Source organism: Egretta garzetta, unplaced genomic scaffold, assembly GCF_000687185.1.
Source record: "Egretta garzetta isolate BGI_Z169 unplaced genomic scaffold, ASM68718v1 scaffold373, whole genome shotgun sequence".
NCBI classification, from domain to species: Eukaryota; Metazoa; Chordata; class Aves; order Pelecaniformes; family Ardeidae; genus Egretta; species Egretta garzetta.
The window spans coordinates 1497256-1514553 of record NW_009259184.1 but is presented as its reverse complement, the minus strand read 5'-3'; the positions used below and the strand labels follow the sequence as shown (position 1 = coordinate 1514553).

General features: G+C 42.6%; 1 protein-coding gene across 3 annotated transcripts in view; it reads left to right on the top strand.

Annotated features, from left to right (window-relative positions):
• Window positions 1-9161, top strand: part of PDK3 (pyruvate dehydrogenase kinase 3) — a 55470-nt gene extending 46309 nt beyond the window's left edge. The window contains exons 10-13 of one of the 3 annotated variants that reach the window (XR_004841597.1): window positions 3972-4085; window positions 5189-5514; window positions 6893-7021; window positions 7735-9161. Coding sequence is in view for 1 of the 3 variants with exons in the window: in XM_009635689.2 (XP_009633984.2) it covers window positions 3972-4085; window positions 5189-5332 (258 nt within the window). In the remaining 2 variants the exon portion in view is untranslated. The other 2 variants (XR_004841596.1, XM_009635689.2) reach the window with 2 other exon arrangements.
• The last annotated feature ends 8137 nt before the right edge of the window (window positions 9162-17298 follow it).

Genomic DNA, 17298 nt, shown 5'->3' with positions numbered 1-17298 from the left:
ATTATTAAAATTACATCATTACTTCTAAATAATTTTATTAAATTACCTATTGGCTTATTTTGATAAAAATAATACAGCTACTGTTCCACTTGACTGGCTTTCAATAAGTGGATTAATAATGATACTCTATTCTTGCCTCTTCTCATCTTTGTTCTCTGTTGCTTCTGATACAATCCTTTATCTTCAAGCATGTCGAGAAAAAGTAGATTATTTGAGAAATTTCCTTTCCCTATTTTAGGAATGCTCTAATCTAGCATATTCTTAAGTGATTTTTTTTTTTCCCTCTGCTGTTACTTCTGTGCTTGAAGTGCCTTCAGACAGCTAATCAAATGTGGCACAGAGAGTATGCGACTATTTCTGATACAAAATAATTAACTGAACTGAGGGTGAAACCAGTTCAGAGTGGTTCAGAGATAACAAATTTCCTGTTACATTTTTAGCAGAAAGTCTTTATGGTACTGTCTTAGTTCATAACCATTGTGGCACGTAAGTTTATTGCGTTGTTTTCACCGGTGTTTGAGGCCACCAAAGTAGGTGTGAAACCCAGTGCTGTATCTGCATTGACTTGATACTAATCCTTCACAGCTCCTACCTCTACAACACGTCTTAGTAATGTTTCACACTTTTGCTTTTTCATAGAAAATCATCTTGAATGGGCTGAGTGATAGGGAACGGGCCTTAATTAAAATATAAACTCTTTTCTTTATGTCAAGAATGGTAGAATCTTTCTTGATTCATAATCTGTCTTTGTTCTGTCTCACTTTTGATCAGCAATTTACTGTATCAGCCTACAAGGATTTCCTGAAACTTGTTCTCACTATAAACTTACACCTTGATTACCAGTTGTATTCACTATTAAAATGTCTCTTCCTTTGTGGCTCTCTGATTGTAAAATGTGTTCATCTTAGGATTGACGCTGTTATTTCTCCCCCCGCCCCCCCATGCATCTTTAGCAATGCATTCCTGTGTTTATTTCCATATCTTCAGGACCGCTTACTTTGATTCTGTGACATCTATACTTACTGTTCTTCTGCTGTACCCCATTTTCAGGCCTTGTTTTCCTCTTCAGTCTGTATGTCACTGTAGTCAAACCTACGGAGTATCCCCCTCTTTTGTGAACCTGGCAGCTTTTGCCCTGTGAGCCTGACTGATGCCTGTACATGACCGAGTGTTGAGAAGAGTTATTAAGCTGTTATTTATATGTGTGTGCAGAAGGAAAAAAGCCAAGAACTGGGAGTCTGTAGCGTATCTTTCCACTAAGAGGAAATAGGACTTAGCAGTGAAGCTTCGTACATTATGTATTATGGCCCAGGTCCAGTTATAAAAACAATTATGCTATACTTTGTATGTTCATCGACTTGGGGAGTGGAAGAGAGGGATCTTTTTGTTGATAGGTGAAAATTCTTTCTCACTATCATTGCAAATGTGGTTTACAAACTGCTGAGAAACCTTGTTACCATGGCAGCGTTTGGATTCTAGCAGGTCTTGTGTTCATCTGTACTGCTGTGCACATAGTGGAAATGTTAGAAACACATGGTAATGCTTAATGATGATTAGGTTTTCTTGGAGAATTTAATGATCCTCTCTCTGGTAGCATTTGTTTATAGTGGGAGAAACGTGGCTTAAATTAGGTTTAATTAAACCTGTAGACACTAGTAACATAGAAATGTAATAATTTCCTATTTGTGTAATGCATACTGTAATATTTAATGAAGAATTGACTCTGATCAGCTTTCCCTTTTCCAGGCAGATGTGCCGTTGTTGACTAGATTCTGTCCTCTGGGTCAAGCAAAGACCTGTGTAGTAATCACTTATTGTTAATTGTCTTTTGCAAAATAGACCTTTTGCAAGGTCTATTGCCTTAACAAGGTGCTCATCTGGGATCTGTTGTCTTCGTATTTCTTGTAAGTTACCTGTTTTGGAAAATATGCTGAAGACAATGTAGAGAGGAGACTGACAGGAAATTTTTGGAAGAGGGCAGTGTGAAATAATTATGTGGGCTAGCACAACGTGTAAAAAGACTTTCCTGGGAGAAGCAGGAGGCAAACAGAAGTTGGGCATGGGTTTTAAAGAGGTGTAATTCTGGAGAGAGGAAAGTATAACGTGTTTTCAGGATTGCTTTATACTGCCCTTTACTTGAGCTGTTCCTGGGGGTATGTACTATCTACATTTTGCTTTTCAGTTGCTGTGCTTTTTAATTTCTATAATGTATTTATTGTCTGGTCTCCAGAAAAGATGCCAGTCAGCTTTTGAAATTTTTTTTAGTTCTTCCCAAGGCACTCAAATAATTTCCATTATTTTTAGAGATTAAGAAAATGCATCTAGTTTCAAGACCAGATGTTTGAAAGTGATGCGTGTGTGGAGTTGCAGTGGGAGTTTCTGAGAATTACTTTTTTAAAGCATACTGTTGTTTGAAATAGTGCAGCTAAGGAACTGTTTTAACTGTGGAAATGGACACTAATAACTATGACAAGCGGTGTGAGTAGAAAAGGGCATCTTTGGCATTTCTGTTTCTCATTTTGCTCAGAACAACTGAGTGAGCAACTCTAACCAATTCAAGATCACTAAGTTTAGATTTATGTAAAAACAAGGCAAATGGGTCAAAAGATGCTGTAGAGATAGTAGATGACGGCAAGAGAATTTGTGATGGATACTGTAGTACAAAGTTCTTTAACGTTCACCCCTCCCTCAAGGGATTTCCCATAAAGTGATACCACATACTAGCTGTGTATAATGCTTGCAAGTCCTTCTTCTTAGCCTTCTCTTTTTTTTATCATTTTTGGGCTTTGTTTTTTAAGGTTCAGGGCATGATTCTCAGTTATTTGTCAGGTTGCCTTTGTATAGATACGTTGTACTGGAACGAGTTCATTGGTTTTCTGAAAAATCTAGGTGTCTAACTCTTCTTGTAATCCACCCTTATGGAAAAGTTGTATTACTCCATTGCTTTGTATATCCTTCATTTCAAATGTTTGTGTGTCTGGAATCCTTCCTTTATTACTCTGCATAGTCCTGAAAATTCAGTGGGGGTTCAGGTGAATAATCAACCACTGTGGTTCTCAGCACATGCCCAGTCATCTGAAAGAGTTGATGTCTAGACCAAAATCTTACTCCCTGGCTGCAGTGAGAGCGCCTTGGTTTTTTTACAACTTTCTCTTACAGGAGTGGATTGGAAAAGGTACAAAGTGCTGATCTTGTTTGCAGCTCTAGTTGTGAATACTAGTGCCGTAAACTTAAAATCTACAGTTTGTACCTGTCAAGTCTATTTTGCTTTGAAAATTGTGTGGCCTGTACAGGGTCTCAGTCCTCAGTAGATCATTCAGTACTGTGGAATCCTGACCTTGTGTTAGATTCAGTAAACAACAGTGAGGATTATTTGCCTTGTATTGCTTTGTATGTAGTCTCCCGCAGTAGTCTTCTGATCTCTACTGCAGTACGGCATCAGCAATCACTTAATAGCGTGACCTAGATGAAGTACACAGAGTTGTCTCTGGCTTTCTTGTGCAGTCTCCTAAGTGTGGAGTGGCTTGGGGGAGGAAAAAAAACATGCTGTCAAAAATCTGATTTTTTACCAAAGAAAGAATAGAATATTATAGCAGTGGTAATCATAGTGAGGAAGCAGTGGAGAGTATCGGTTTGCTTTGATGACTGGAGGCAGCACGTACTGTATGTTACGTCTACCTGTCTCTTTGGGAAGATGCAAAATGGACAAGGTAATCCTAACAAAGGACTCTGATATTTTTCCCTTTTCTGTACTTAAAGTAAAAAATTATGCCTAGGGAAAAAAGGAGATTGCTCAAAAGGCTGAATACCAACTTACAGTGTAGGCTGAGTAATAAAGGAAACCTTGAAAACTAATTTGATGCAAATCTAGTATTTAGGTATCTTCTGTTTTATAAATGGTTGCAGTGATCTATTGCATTTTTTTAACTTTCCATCATGTTTTTCCTGTTGTTTTCTTGGTTTTTTTGTAGGCTGGGTTTGGCTATGGCTTGCCAATTTCTCGTCTGTATGCCAGGTACTTTCAAGGTGACCTTAAACTCTACTCAATGGAAGGCGTTGGTTCAGATGCTGTAATTTATTTGAAGGTATGAATTTGACCCTTCTATTAGCTAGTATTGCAGTGCAATTTGTTTATAGCAGGCTGAATAAGTGAACTTTCTCTCTTTTCACTCTTCAACATGTTATCAAATTTATAATTGCAATTTATAATTTATCTAAATACACAGAATCCTAAAAACCAAAGTTATAAATATTAACCTGGCTCTAATACCAGTTAGTTTGCTTCTGATTATTTTTCAGTCCCGTGTTAGATCTTTGCATTTTGTCAATCCATCATAAGCGCTGAATTTTCAAAGTGTGCAATGAGCGATAACTTTGGTTGACACTTTTTGATTCTAAAAGTTTTGACCACAATAAAACTGAGAAGACTGTTGACTAACTCCCGACTAGTACATATTTTTTTTTTTTTTTTTTCTGTACAGTTCTTGACCTTTCTGCAATGGACTATATTGATCCTATTGTCATTTTTTTGGAGGTCCCAGGCTACCCAGGGGCTTAAGGTTGAAATTAACTGTTTGAATTTCATCAGGGAATTTAGAAGAATATGGCCTGTAGCTCATGTGCAGGTCATTGGCAGCGTTGTCACTGTGCCTTGCTGTATGTAGCAAGTGAGTTGTGGAATCCTGTGCTAACTTCAGTTTCTGATGGGTTTAGTCCTGTGTGTGTGTGGAGGAAAAAGGTACGGTCTATCACAGAGGAAAAAGACAGAGCAATGGACTGAACTAGACCAGTCCTCACAGATCCGTGTGCTGACAGAGTCTGGGTTTGTTGGAGAAGTGAAATGTTTTAAGTACGGTAGCTGTCTGCCCCGTGTCAGTGACAAATCTCCCTAAAATGTTTCAGTCAAAACTTTTTTTTCTTGCTATCTTTGTAGGCACCACTCCCTGGGAAGAAGAGAAATATTTTAAAGTGTTATTTGCTTTTAACTTTTACTATGACTAGTACTTTGACTATGACTAGAGCGATTAGTCACAGCTAAAGGATTTTCAGAGTAGTGTTGTGACATGTAACACTTGGATAATCGAGGCACTTGTTCGATACAGTAGTTGCAACTGTAGAACTCCCCAGAGTATCCTCTTGCTCTTGGCATCTCTAACGGTATCTCACCATTCCTTTTGTTTTTCCATAGGCCCTTTCAAGTGAATCATTTGAAAGACTTCCTGTTTTTAATAAGTCAGCATGGCGACACTACAAGACCACACCTGAAGCAGATGACTGGAGCAATCCTAGCAGTGAACCAAGGGATGCTTCTAAATATAAAGCTAATCGATAATTTGCCACCTTTTGTCTCTGTTGGAGATGACCTCTGCATTCAGTATAAAGTCTCTGCTTTGTTCCAAAATCCTTCAAACCACAATAGCTAATTACTTCCAAACAAAGACCTAATCAGGGCATTGAAAAATACCAAGAACAAAGTGATGATTGGGACTTAAAGGAAGGCACTAAGCACGTTTGGTATGTGAATCCTGTCTACTTCACCAGAATATGCTTGGTTGCTTCAGTCATGCATTGACAAAAGGGATTGCACTGTGATTGCACTTAAGAGTACAATGTTGTAACAAAAAGATACTATTTGAACTGGGCAATTTTTATTCCAATATGAGGATTGGCAAGATGTGCAGAATCCCTTTAAATGGTGAATCGTGTCTTGCACAGCAATATGGTATAAGAGAAAAATTCTGATGTAGTTGAACATACACTTTGAAAATCCACTCTTTGCGTTTTATATTGCACAGTGTCACCTGTTACAGAAAATCCCTTTGAGCTCTTCAGATCTTATATCTAACGAGCTTATAAATGCATAGTTATAAAAAGGGTTGTGCAGCTTTAAACTGATGCTTTCCCCAAATTCCCAAACCCATTTGTCAAGTGCATACAAAAATCATGTTGTTATAAGACATTGGGACTTCCACTTCTTGGTATGCACCTTAATGATTTTCTTGACACACACACACAGAAATGCATTTCTGTACAATTTTCCTTGTTTTGAGGAAAGATCGTAAGCAGTTAGATCAACGCTCTGTACAAGAAATTCTGTCAGTACAGGGGCAGGGGGTAATTCAATTTCATGTTTATTGCCTATCATTTCCGGGGGGTTGGGGAGGGGAGAGAAGTGCTGAAAGGCCAGACAGCCAGTCATACAAACGAATTTGCCTTAAGAGTGTTGGTTGCTTGGAACCTGATTAGTTTAAAACCTGTAAATAGTTTGCAAAGTTATTTATATATTCAATGTCTGACTATAGTCTGGTAATCTGAATTTGTAGTGTATATAAAGATGTTGTACACCAGCTTTTGGGAAGTGTCATTGGTCTCAATACATGAAACTGGAAATACTGTAGAAATGGGAGGGACAAAACGTAGCCAATACCTGATTTAAGGAAAAAAAAAAAACATTAAAGAGAGAAGACCTAAGTATTTTCCCCTTAAATGTATTGTAAGAGTTACTGCTGACTATTAGGAAGCTGTTTTTCACCAAGTCTTTGCCAAATACTGTTTCTGATACTATGGCCTTTCAGAAAAATTTGTGAAATTTAGAAGTTCTGGTGATATCCTAGCCGTGGGAATAAAGTAGATGAGTTGTAGGCAACTCTGATGCACCCTCGGTTTCTCTTAGGTGTTTTGATATTTTTTTGAAAGATATTGCAGATTTTAGCAGGGAAAAATGAAACTTGTTTACTAAAATTGTGGGGCGAGTGTCCCTTTTGTCCTCCCAATATTTATTTTTATAAAGAACCGATCTATTGGGTAAACAGGGAAATGCTGAGAAATTCCTAGGTATTTTTAAAATAAAAATCTTCGTCTGATTTAACGATAGTACTTTGCACTTACATAGCACATTTCATCGAAGGATTACGAAGTGCTCTGAGCAATAAACTTCATTCAGCCCCATTTCTGAAGAGTCGGAGTCCTTGCCTTGCAAACGCTCGCTCTTACCTGTTGCAGTCAGCTCGAGAATTTGTGCGTGAGTAGTTCGTGAGGTTCCGCGGGCTTCGCTACGCCGCGCAGTTCAGCCGCGTTGGAGCGCCAGGTTGTTGTTCACGCGCTCTCACAGGCGGCTCTGCGGGGCGCTGCCGTGCTCTTCAGGGGCGGAGATCCCCGGGAGGCTGCTGAAGGCTGCCTGACTTGTCAGCTGGCAAGCAGGCACTACCCTGGCTAGGGGATCTTTACGTGGTGTGGTGAGGGTGTAACGCCTGTGGCCTCCAGAGCAATAATTTCCCACGACGGCAGGCGCTGCTGCGCAGAAGGCAAATTGCTATCCATTTGCGAGTGCTGTATATCAGCATCAGTTGCTATCAGCGACACAGCGATGCTGCTGAGGTGAAATCAGAGTAGTGGCTTGACTGAAACACCAGTGGGAAGTCACATCTCCTAAAATTTAGTCACTTAACTTCTGCCCTCACCTGTAAGTTCTTACTGTTTTTTAAATTCATTTCAAGATGTGTATGTTTTCTAGTAATCGCAGAGGAGGGCTTGCTTAGAAATAGAAACTTGTGATGAGACTAATATTTTCCCAGTTGCACGTGGTCAGTTTCTTCCTAGAACCTTACCTAAAGCATTCCAAGGACTAAGATAGTTTGTGTAAGAAGCTGAGTTGCCGCTTTTGTTAGAAATCGTATTTCAAAGTAGTAAATCCTAACCTGGTGCTTCTTTTTGGCTGTCTCCTGATACATGAAGAGGAGAGGGGATGGAAAGAAAAGAAAGGATGCAGGCGTATGGAACTCGTTTTCATGAAGTGAATTTAAACCTTGGAAACCAGTGAATGAAAGCTGAAGACACCAAGGAGGATGTGATGATGTTAGTCATTTCACTTCTTTATTCACAAAAACAACGGGCTGGCTTTCAGGACCAAAGTGCTCTAGCACTTGAGAACTGAAGTCCTCTGAAACGGCTCCTATTTCCAGGAACCCTGAGCATGTAGGAACAGCTCAAAGCAAGGAAGGTAGAGCACAAGGAATGCATTTTCTTTACATTTCCCAAGATCTTTTGTGGGCATTATGGTAAATACGAGCAAGAAGCGACTTTTCCCCTCTCCAACCTTGTCTAGGCAGCCTGTGCTTTAGTGGAGACCCCAGGTATGCCATAAATTGCTCTTCACTCGTTGCCCTCATGCCATGTTTCCACATGGGGGCATTAGTCTGAAAACCGTCCTGGGAAACAGCAGCAGCAGGCCTTCAACTAGAAGAGAGTTTTCCAGTGCGTATGCCTGAGAAATGAGGGTGGACAGGTTTTTAATACGGCTAGTTTACCTACAGATACTGATCTTTTTTCAGTTACTTCTACCTTTGGAGTCTGTTATAACTATTTGTTTTCATGTCTTGGAGCTGTTAATTCCAAACTTCCTGACGATGTAAAAGTGTATTTCTTCTTTAATGGATTTCACATGTGTGGCTTGCTGATGTTACTGCAACCTGCTTGTCTTGAGTTACAGGACACATAAATAGAAAAAAAACGTTTTCAGTGAAAATGCTTCCTATGCGTTGTGTTTAGAGGTTAACAGAAACAAACTCAGCAAGAGCTTCTTGCTTCTCCGTTCTTCCTGAGAATTTACAAACAACTTCTGTGTCTTGTAGTGCAACAAACTGTTTAACTTTTTTGTCCGGTGTGCTTTTTTCTGGTGGGTGTGTGTCTTGAACGTAATCTATTAATCCCCTGTCTAGTGTAATATCAGTACATGCTGAAGGCTTTCCAAACCAGACACATATTTGTGCTCCCTGCTTTTCTAGGCTTTGTTTTGAGGCTAACAAGGGGCCTTTCAGAGTCAGCACTTGAGAAATACTCGGAAGATACCAAAATGCTGCTTCTACAGCTTAAAGGCACAGCTTAAAGGCACAGTCTTTGCCTCCATTCTTGACCGTGGTGGCCTGGGATAGTAGTGAGAAAGCCCTTGTCCTGCTGCAGTTGGTGCTACCTCGTGGGCGGTGTTTCGAGCAGGTGCCTTGGCACACGCTTAAAGATTATGGATATTAATTGTAGCGCTCTTGGAAAACTCCAGCTACGCTTTGGCGATGCAAACTACGCTTGCAGCTCCGCGTGGGTAACATACTTTTCTTTGTCCTCAGTGGTGGGTAGGATTTGCTTTGAAGCAGCTGTTTGCTTCCTCCAAAAAGTGAGCAAGAATGACCTTTCTGTGTAGTGCAGTCTCCTGTTCACCTCCCCCCAAACTTCGTGCTGAAGGTGAAATCTTGACCTCGTTGACATGGGAGATGTTCCCCTCCCCCCCCCAATAAGCACTTCTGGATCCTTGTGTGTTAGGTGCTGCAGAGTGGTCTTGATCGATAAAAATACTTTTGTGGCAAACAGCCTAAATGTTGATTGTTAACCACCTCCGACTGGGCAGTGTTCAGCTTCATGCCTGTTTCCTCGGCTGCCATACAGACGCTGTGGTTTCCAACAGCCCTTCACCTCCTCTTCCTGACATCCTCACCTGCCTGTGAATTAATATATACAAACGTGGTTTTGCAGAGCTTAAGAGAGTGTGGTGGCACACGACAGAACGATGTGTTACCGAGCTCAAAGGTGAGTTTGTTCACAAGCGAGGAGGAGAGTTACAAATTGTGTAGTGACTTCAGGGCTGAATCTTGCAAACGCTCGCACGAGTAACCAGTGCACGAGAGTAATCCCGCTGAAATGGGACCGGGACTCAGGACCAGGACTTAAGCTGTTGACATTGATTTGAAACAGGGAAGATTTGTGTAACTGAAGTGGCTTTCTAATTAAAAATAAATAGGAAAATTTAAAGTCCACATGCAGTGTTATGTTTGCCTTAAAAGATCTCAGAAATTGGCGCAGAGAACTTGTTTCTTAAATCTAGAGGGGTTTTTTATGTAGTACCGGTAGGACTGACGTGTTTGTGATAATTCTGAGGTTGTCGAATGAGTGTGTATTGCTTAAGATTCTTTTTTTTCCTTTGAATTGCTTGCATACTGCTGAGAGGTGCCAGGGTGACGGTCCTTTGAGGTTCGTACCCTTCTGAGGTGGGGGGGAATCGAGTCAGTTTGTTCCCAGCACGGGCCACGGGGCAGAACGCTCGCAGGTGAGCTGGCCTGCCTTGCGCCCGGGAGGGGAGGCGGTCGCGTGCCTGTGGCCGCTTCTTTCCCCCGAGGTGGCGTCGCTTGAGTCAACCGAACCTGTAACGGAGGAGCGGGGCGCTAATTTTTCATGAGGTTCCTTGGTGACGTTTTGATTTTCAGTCTCCTGTAACTTGTTTTGGAATTGTTCCTAGTGTAACTTGTGTGTACTCTCATTCTCCTTTTTTTCTTTTTGTTGCTGACAAATAAAAATATGTGAAAACTACACGGTGACGCTTTTTAAGGGACTGGTTCGGTTTCACACGCTGTGGAGCTTAGTTTGGGATTTGGCAGCCCAAGGTCACCTTCACGCATGCCTACAGAGGGGTGCTCTCAGAGAGCTGCCGCTGGGAGCTCAGAGTAATCTGAGATAAAAGTGTTTTTCTTGCCTGTTTTGTCACAGAGCTGTTTGAAATCTATGGAAACATACATTTGAGTGTTTCCGTGTCTGTCCTCCCCCCACCCCCATGATTTATCATCTCAAGCATAATTTCTTTTTCAAGTGGGTTTTAGAGCTATATATAAATGCAACTGCTTCCGTATTGTATTACTCTGAATTTTCAGGTACATTTATTCTGATCTGGTTTGTATCAGATTTCCCAGTAGATTTTAAGACGTTAAAACTTTCAAAGTCTTTCATAAGTGTCTTTTATTCCCGTCAGATGTAAGTCCTTATGAAATGCTTATTTTCACGAGAAACCCTGGTTTTCACGCTGAAGTTGCCTTCCAGTGATTCGTGTTGCACAGGACCTGATTTGGTTTTTAAAAGATAAAATCAGGTGCTAACAGGAACTTCACCATTCTTGAGTTTGCTGTTATGCCGAGGGCCTGATACCAAAATATTTACAAAGACAGCAGTTGTATGGAAAATAACGTTGTACCTGATTTGAGCGGAAAAATTGAAATGTAAGAATTTTTTTGCTAACTGTAAATGTGAAGAACTCTCTTTCTACAATGTAATGGAACTGCAGAAGCATCTGTGGGAGACCTGGCTTCTTGAAAAACCCATCGCTACAGAAATTACTCTGGGTCCATCACTTCTGCATGTATTTTTGTCTATGTTATTCCTTTCTCCATCGAGATAAGCTCCCTGGTTTCCATAGGTTGGTAGCAGGGGGGTGGGAGTGGGGGGAAGGGAGGAGGCGTGGGTAGGAATGTGTGCCCTGAAGTATTTGGGGATAAAACTTAAATTTTCTTTTTGTAGCCTGAGGAAATCGGGTTGGCCCTGTGGCTCCTGTTTTACTCTCTCTTTTTAACCAGCATCCATTGCTCTTTCTCAGAACGTTGAGGTAAGAAAAGTTCGGGCCTCTCGCCTGGGAACGGCTGGTTCTGAATGACTGCCTAAAGGGAAAGTGTGCGGCAGGGACCCTCTTCTCACTTGTGCAGAGGAATCCAGAAACGGTTGTGCTTTAAGAGCATTAAGTTGAAATAATTATAAATAAAACTACTTTGGCGACTGACGACCTGGCCATTTGAAAATAGGACGTTGTATTTTGAAAACGAGTTTCATTTGTGTTTCTCCAAATTCTTGGGTTTAAGGGAACACACAGGTTTATAAGCAAAAAAGGTCTTGGCGTTAGCAAACCCCAAGACTTTGGTACCATCCGTGCGCCATGTGTGCTTCAAACTTTGCTTAAATTTTGCCGGTCCGTTGCGGTGTCGCTAACCATTTTGCTATTGTAAGTGTGTGTAGGGGGTTTCCCTTTGGTTTTATAGCCCTTACTGTTGATCGAGACCTAATAATTTATCAATTGAATAATTTATTGGATTAATGTATCAACGGGAGTAGCGGAAGGGAGTACTCAAGCCCTCGAGTGAATCGTTGTTACTGCGGTAGGAGCACGGAGTCACGGCACTTCAGGCAGCTGGCTTGCGGAAATGCGGGATCTGGAGGGACCAGATTCAGCGAGATGCTGAAGGCAGGAGCTGAGCTTCCCATTCTGGCCCTGCTGACGCAGAGATGAAGCCCACAGTTTTGGCCACTTCCTAATATTTCTGTGGAGTGTGACGTTTCCTTTACCGCCCAGCATTACTAAGGGTTGCCTCTAATGCATCCTTGCTTCCTGGGGGGTTTTATTTCCTGATGCTGAAGCGGCAGAAGCTCCTGCAGCAGTTCAGAACCAGGATTGAGTTACTGGGGGTTTCTGAAGCTCTGGAACCCGATGAGTCTGGGTCTGTCAGCCTGGTTTGTCACCACGCGTTGTTTTCTTTGGATTTGGTTTTTTTCTGCTGTCTACATCTTCCTAAAGCCAACGTTTCCTGGATTATTCTTGACATTTGAAAAGTCTGTTATAAAATAACACCCAGGGCTTCTACCACGAAATTTCTTCAACTTTATGGAAAGTTTTATACGTGTTTGTAACTTATGCAAGAAAATTAAAACCAAATTTTGTTACCAAGCAATTCCAGAGCAGGAAGATGCCCGGAGACTCAGATTTCTCGACTCATTAACTTTCTCATTAAGTAATAAAAGAGACTCCAGTTGGTCAGAGTTATGCTAGAACTCGGATCTAAGTTTCTTTCCGATGAAGCATTTATTTTAAAACTTCAGCTGAGAAGAAATCTGTGTGTCGCGATTTCTGGCTGCTGACCACTTGCCGTGATAGGAAATCAACCGCTCGGCTCCCCTGAGTAAAGTAGCTCAGAATTGCAAAAATCTGTCAGCACGTCCTGCGTGACATCTGACAGCCGCTGTCTGCAGAGTGTGAAGCAGCCAGTTGCTGCAGCAGCAGCAGCCGTGTGATGAAGATTTATGGCTCTAGGACACAAGCTTACATGGGAGAGCAATTTGTAATAAGGGATCGGTTTGTCGTTAGGCATTCGCGTGACTTTTAGGCTTCTTGTAGGCTCGGTACTTAAATTTGTTACTGTCAGTGGAAACAGAAATCTTGCAGTAGGCAGTTTTTAGATGTAGTCAGGCATAAGAAACATGTCAGGCATGCTTAATGGGAAAAATTAAACATTTTTTTGGATCAGATCAGTTTATATTCATCGTCTAACTCTGAGGCTGGTTTTACTTTTAGCTTTTGTACAGTCTCTTCTCGTAGTAAGAGTCGAATTAAGTGAGCTTAGTAAATAACGCCTGCTGTATTTTATTGAAGAGCATCAGCTGTTCAGAAAACCTGTTACAGCAACCTGAAAACCCTTCTCCATCTAGCGACTTGGGTAATTTTATTTTTTTTTTTTTCTGTCTTTGGCCCAGGCTGTCCCTCTTTGTGTCTCCTAGCCCAAAGGCAACAGGCACGTCGCTTTGCTTCTGCTAGTGTGCAGCTAGGAGTCGTGACGCAAACTGCAAGATGATTTTCCTTCGTGATCTGCCTCTGCGGATTCTTTTCTTGACATGAATGGACGAGCAGGCGCCTATAAATACGCCCAGTTAAGGCTCTTCAGAAGAAAGCTTCAGTTCTGCCAGTTTTCAAGGTCGCGTGTCGATCTGTGTTTTGGTATTGGAGAGCTGTCAAAGGACAGCTTTGTTAAAATTGTCTTGTGGTTATGGAAACCCGTGCCAGCTCGCGCCGCTGTGAGACGCGAGTCATTAAAACGCAGCAGCCGTCCGGGCAGGGCTGAGGTCGTCGGTGGCGTGCGTGGCTCCCCCTGCCCTTCCTGTGAGCGCCTTCCTTGCCTCCTTCGCCGTGCTCTTTACTCTGCTGTTAATAAATCTCTTTGCAGCCGTGAGGCTGCTGGATGTAATCCTTGGGGCTGTGGAGGCCCAGCGCTTGAGGCAGGGTTAGTTTTGCATTCAGGTAAAGGAACCTGGGGGTTTGGGCATGCCCGTCAGTCGCGGCTGTGTGGTAGCTTCTGTGTCTCTGGATGCTGGTGGACTAAAGGTTAAGTTTTACCACCAGGGAAACTGTATGCTTTCCTTCTTTATTTTCAGGTATGGGCGCCCGCTTCAGTAAGTGGGTGTCTGTCATCGGTACGATGCGGTGTGCTTGAAAACTGCCTGCTGCGTTACGCACCGAGTGAAATGGCCAGGTCCCGTACATTATAACATACAGGTTCACCAGCTTTACAGAATATTTCACAAATAGCTGTTTGCAATGGAGGAGGAGGAGGTTGGAGTTAAGCTTTGTTCTGGTAGATTTAAATACACTTTGTCTTGTTGTTATCCTGCACGCTTACTGATGGAGAACGCTGGCTTGCTGAACATCAACCTTTCATAGCAAGAGACCCTGAAGTTTCTAGATTATTTTTTTTTTTAATGGCATATGAAAGTATTTTATCACGGTGGTCAAACATGTAATTAATCTCTAACTTTTTGTTTCTTGATAAAGAGATGAACAGTCGCGTAAAACTTGTACCAGGATCACCTCGGGCACCTGTGGATACGATTTCATTCAGTTAATGGGTGAAGGCAATTCTGCGGGTGGCACGGTGGTACCACCACTCTCTGCATAATAGCTGGCTGCATTTTAATTAGCTTCTGTGTAGTTTATGTTCTTAATGACAAATTGACTTGAGTTCCCAGAAACTGGAAGCCGACAGGTGTCGGAATAGAGGTGCTTGACCTCATAGCATTATTCTTGTATTCCTTTAAAAGATACAGACTGTGAGCTTGCTGGTGTTTTCTGTCTGTCCTCTGTGTTCTCTGTGTGTCTGTGAGACAGGTATATGCTGTGGGGTGGCTTGAAGAAAAAAATTTTTAAAAACCCAAAGATTTGCTATGCTGTCTGGATTGATGTTTAGTTTGGAATCAGCTATTTTGGGGGAACCTTATTAGTTCTCTTACAGGATATGCCTTATGCAGTTTTCTGTTTGCATGTGAACAATATGAATATTTAAAATGTCCTTCTTGTCCTTTTCTGGAATAAATGGACTCTTTTGGGAGAGGCCTTTTAGATAACCGAGGGGAGGGCAGGAAGAAATGGGGGCAGGGGAAGATGCAGAAATTTTATCTAAGGGATGTAGTTTCGTATTTTCTTTTGGCATTTGGCTTTTAACCTTGTATTGTAGCAGTGCCAGCTCATGACACTGGTAAAAATGAAACTAGGTAACATTTAAAATGATGATACGACGCATCTGAAGTATGGCCAAGTAGCAAAGTAACTGGGTTCTTACTGGTTTTATGCCTTAGTTTTGAAATGAAAAAGCTAGAGGCTAGTATGGCATGTCGTACGCTAAAATGACACAACCCCGGTGGTATTCCAAGCTGGTCGCTTGTAAAGAGCGGGTTATAATTAATCTGCTTTTCCTAAATGGATGATGGCTTTGAGGTTCACAGTTACTTTATTTTTCAGAAAACCAGGGTTTGTTTGTAGGGTGATATGATTGGAGAATGATAGAATAGGGTTAAAAAGTACCACAGTGTGCTGAAGAGACCATAATTTATTGTAACAGAGCTGTTTCCAGAATTTGAAATATGTGTGAGACTTGACATGCGCCTGCGGTCTGGTTGGTGCTGCTGGGTAGGATTTTCCCTTTGAGTGTTGCTGCCTGCGTATGCTCAGGCACAGGAATGACTGTTTTGAGATAATGGACCATTTTCTTCTTGATTAGTCCAGTTAAACGTTAAAAAAACCCCCACTTTATTGCTAGGCTTTGTCAATGTGAAAACTCTGTCTTGCAACCATATTTTTGCTTCTGTTTACCACAGTCATTTAAAAACAAAAAAAGCAAAAAAATCTTTACATTCCTGGATCCCCGGCTTTCCCTTGCCAGAGGTTTTGTTTGCACCCTTTCTGCAAACAGAAGTCAGTCACGGGGGGAAGGGGGGGGGGTGTTAGGGTTTACCGCACTGTTTGGTCCCTTAGGACCAAGCTCGCCCTGCAGGTGCCGAGGCGGAACCTGCCCACCCCGCCGAGCTGCTTCCAGCCTGCGGGCTCCTTGCTGCGGAGCGGGGGCGACTCGGGGTCTGGGCACTGCCGCGAGGCTTTAAAAAGGGAGAATCCTGGTTCTTTCCCACGTACTTGTTGAGGTCGCAGTTAATGCCAGAGAATCAGGCGGAGGGTTTGGGGGGTGCCCCCCTCAGATGCGTGTCTGGGCTCCTCCAGATGCTTGTGCTGTGGTTGTTTAACATCGTTTGCTGGGCGGCAGAAGGAACCCCCCCCCGCCTATGGTGATGAGACTTCTATCCAAAACCTAGATGTGAATGGAAAGCTGAGCTACCAAAATGGTGAGAGGAGAATCTTGTAAGTAGTCAAATCCTGATGACTCCACCGAGGTCACTTATTTCATGTACAGCACAGACCATGAAGTATCACTAGGGAAATGTGGGATCAAGCCCTGTAACCTATTAACCCTTTTAGGGGACAGTTGTCTTCTCATCGGGGGAAACTGCCTTCTCAGAAGGGTTAAAGGCGGGGATAGTTCCAAAGGCGTAACTTCCTCCGCAAACTTGTTTTGCCTGTTACCTCTTCAGATTGTATTTTGCCACGCTCCACGGAGTGGAGCAGGAGCAGCGTACCCGGAGCAGGCTGTTGCGTGTGTGTGAAAGGCAAAACCTCCTTGCTCAGCTTGTGAGCTTGCAGTTCACTGTTTCTCAGTGACGGAAGGATGGATGCTGTTGGAGAGAATATCTAAAAAGGGATTGGAGATACCAAGTGTGAAAGAACCGTTTGAACTGGAGAAAGGTATTGGCCCAACCATAAACTGGCCGTGAATAGCTGCTGGAGTAGGGGCGCTCAAGCCTTTTATTTGAGGAACTGGTTTTGACACGGGAGCCTGCTGCACGCGGCCGGGAGATCCAGCAGTGGCTCGCTGTAGGAAGAGCCTCGGTTCTTGCTGGAGTCTCAGTTCCTCAATCAGCGCAGCAAAGATGCGTTTCCAAAGGCTCTCGGCTATTTTTACTCCGTTCCACATCTGTCTCCCCTCCCTCAGGCGGAGCTGTGGGGCAGTGGCCTGGATTTCTGTTCAGGTTAGAAACGCTAAGGCCACCTCGTGCACACCAGGACGGGGCCTTCCCTTCGGGAAGAGGAGGGCAGAAGAGACCTGTGCGCGCGTGCCTGGGGAAGATGCATTATATTTTGAGAGGAAAAAAAAAAAAAAAAAATCTCTCTTCAAAACAGGGTGAGAACAGGAGCGCTTCAGGTAGCCTGCTGCCCGAAAGGGTCTCCATGCCAGAGGCAAAGCCCTGGGTCTGTTTTCTGGTCCACTTTCAGCTCTGTTTTAGGAGGAGGTCAGGGGTCTGCACCAGGCTCCAGGGAAACTGCTGCGGAATTATGCGCTGTTATAG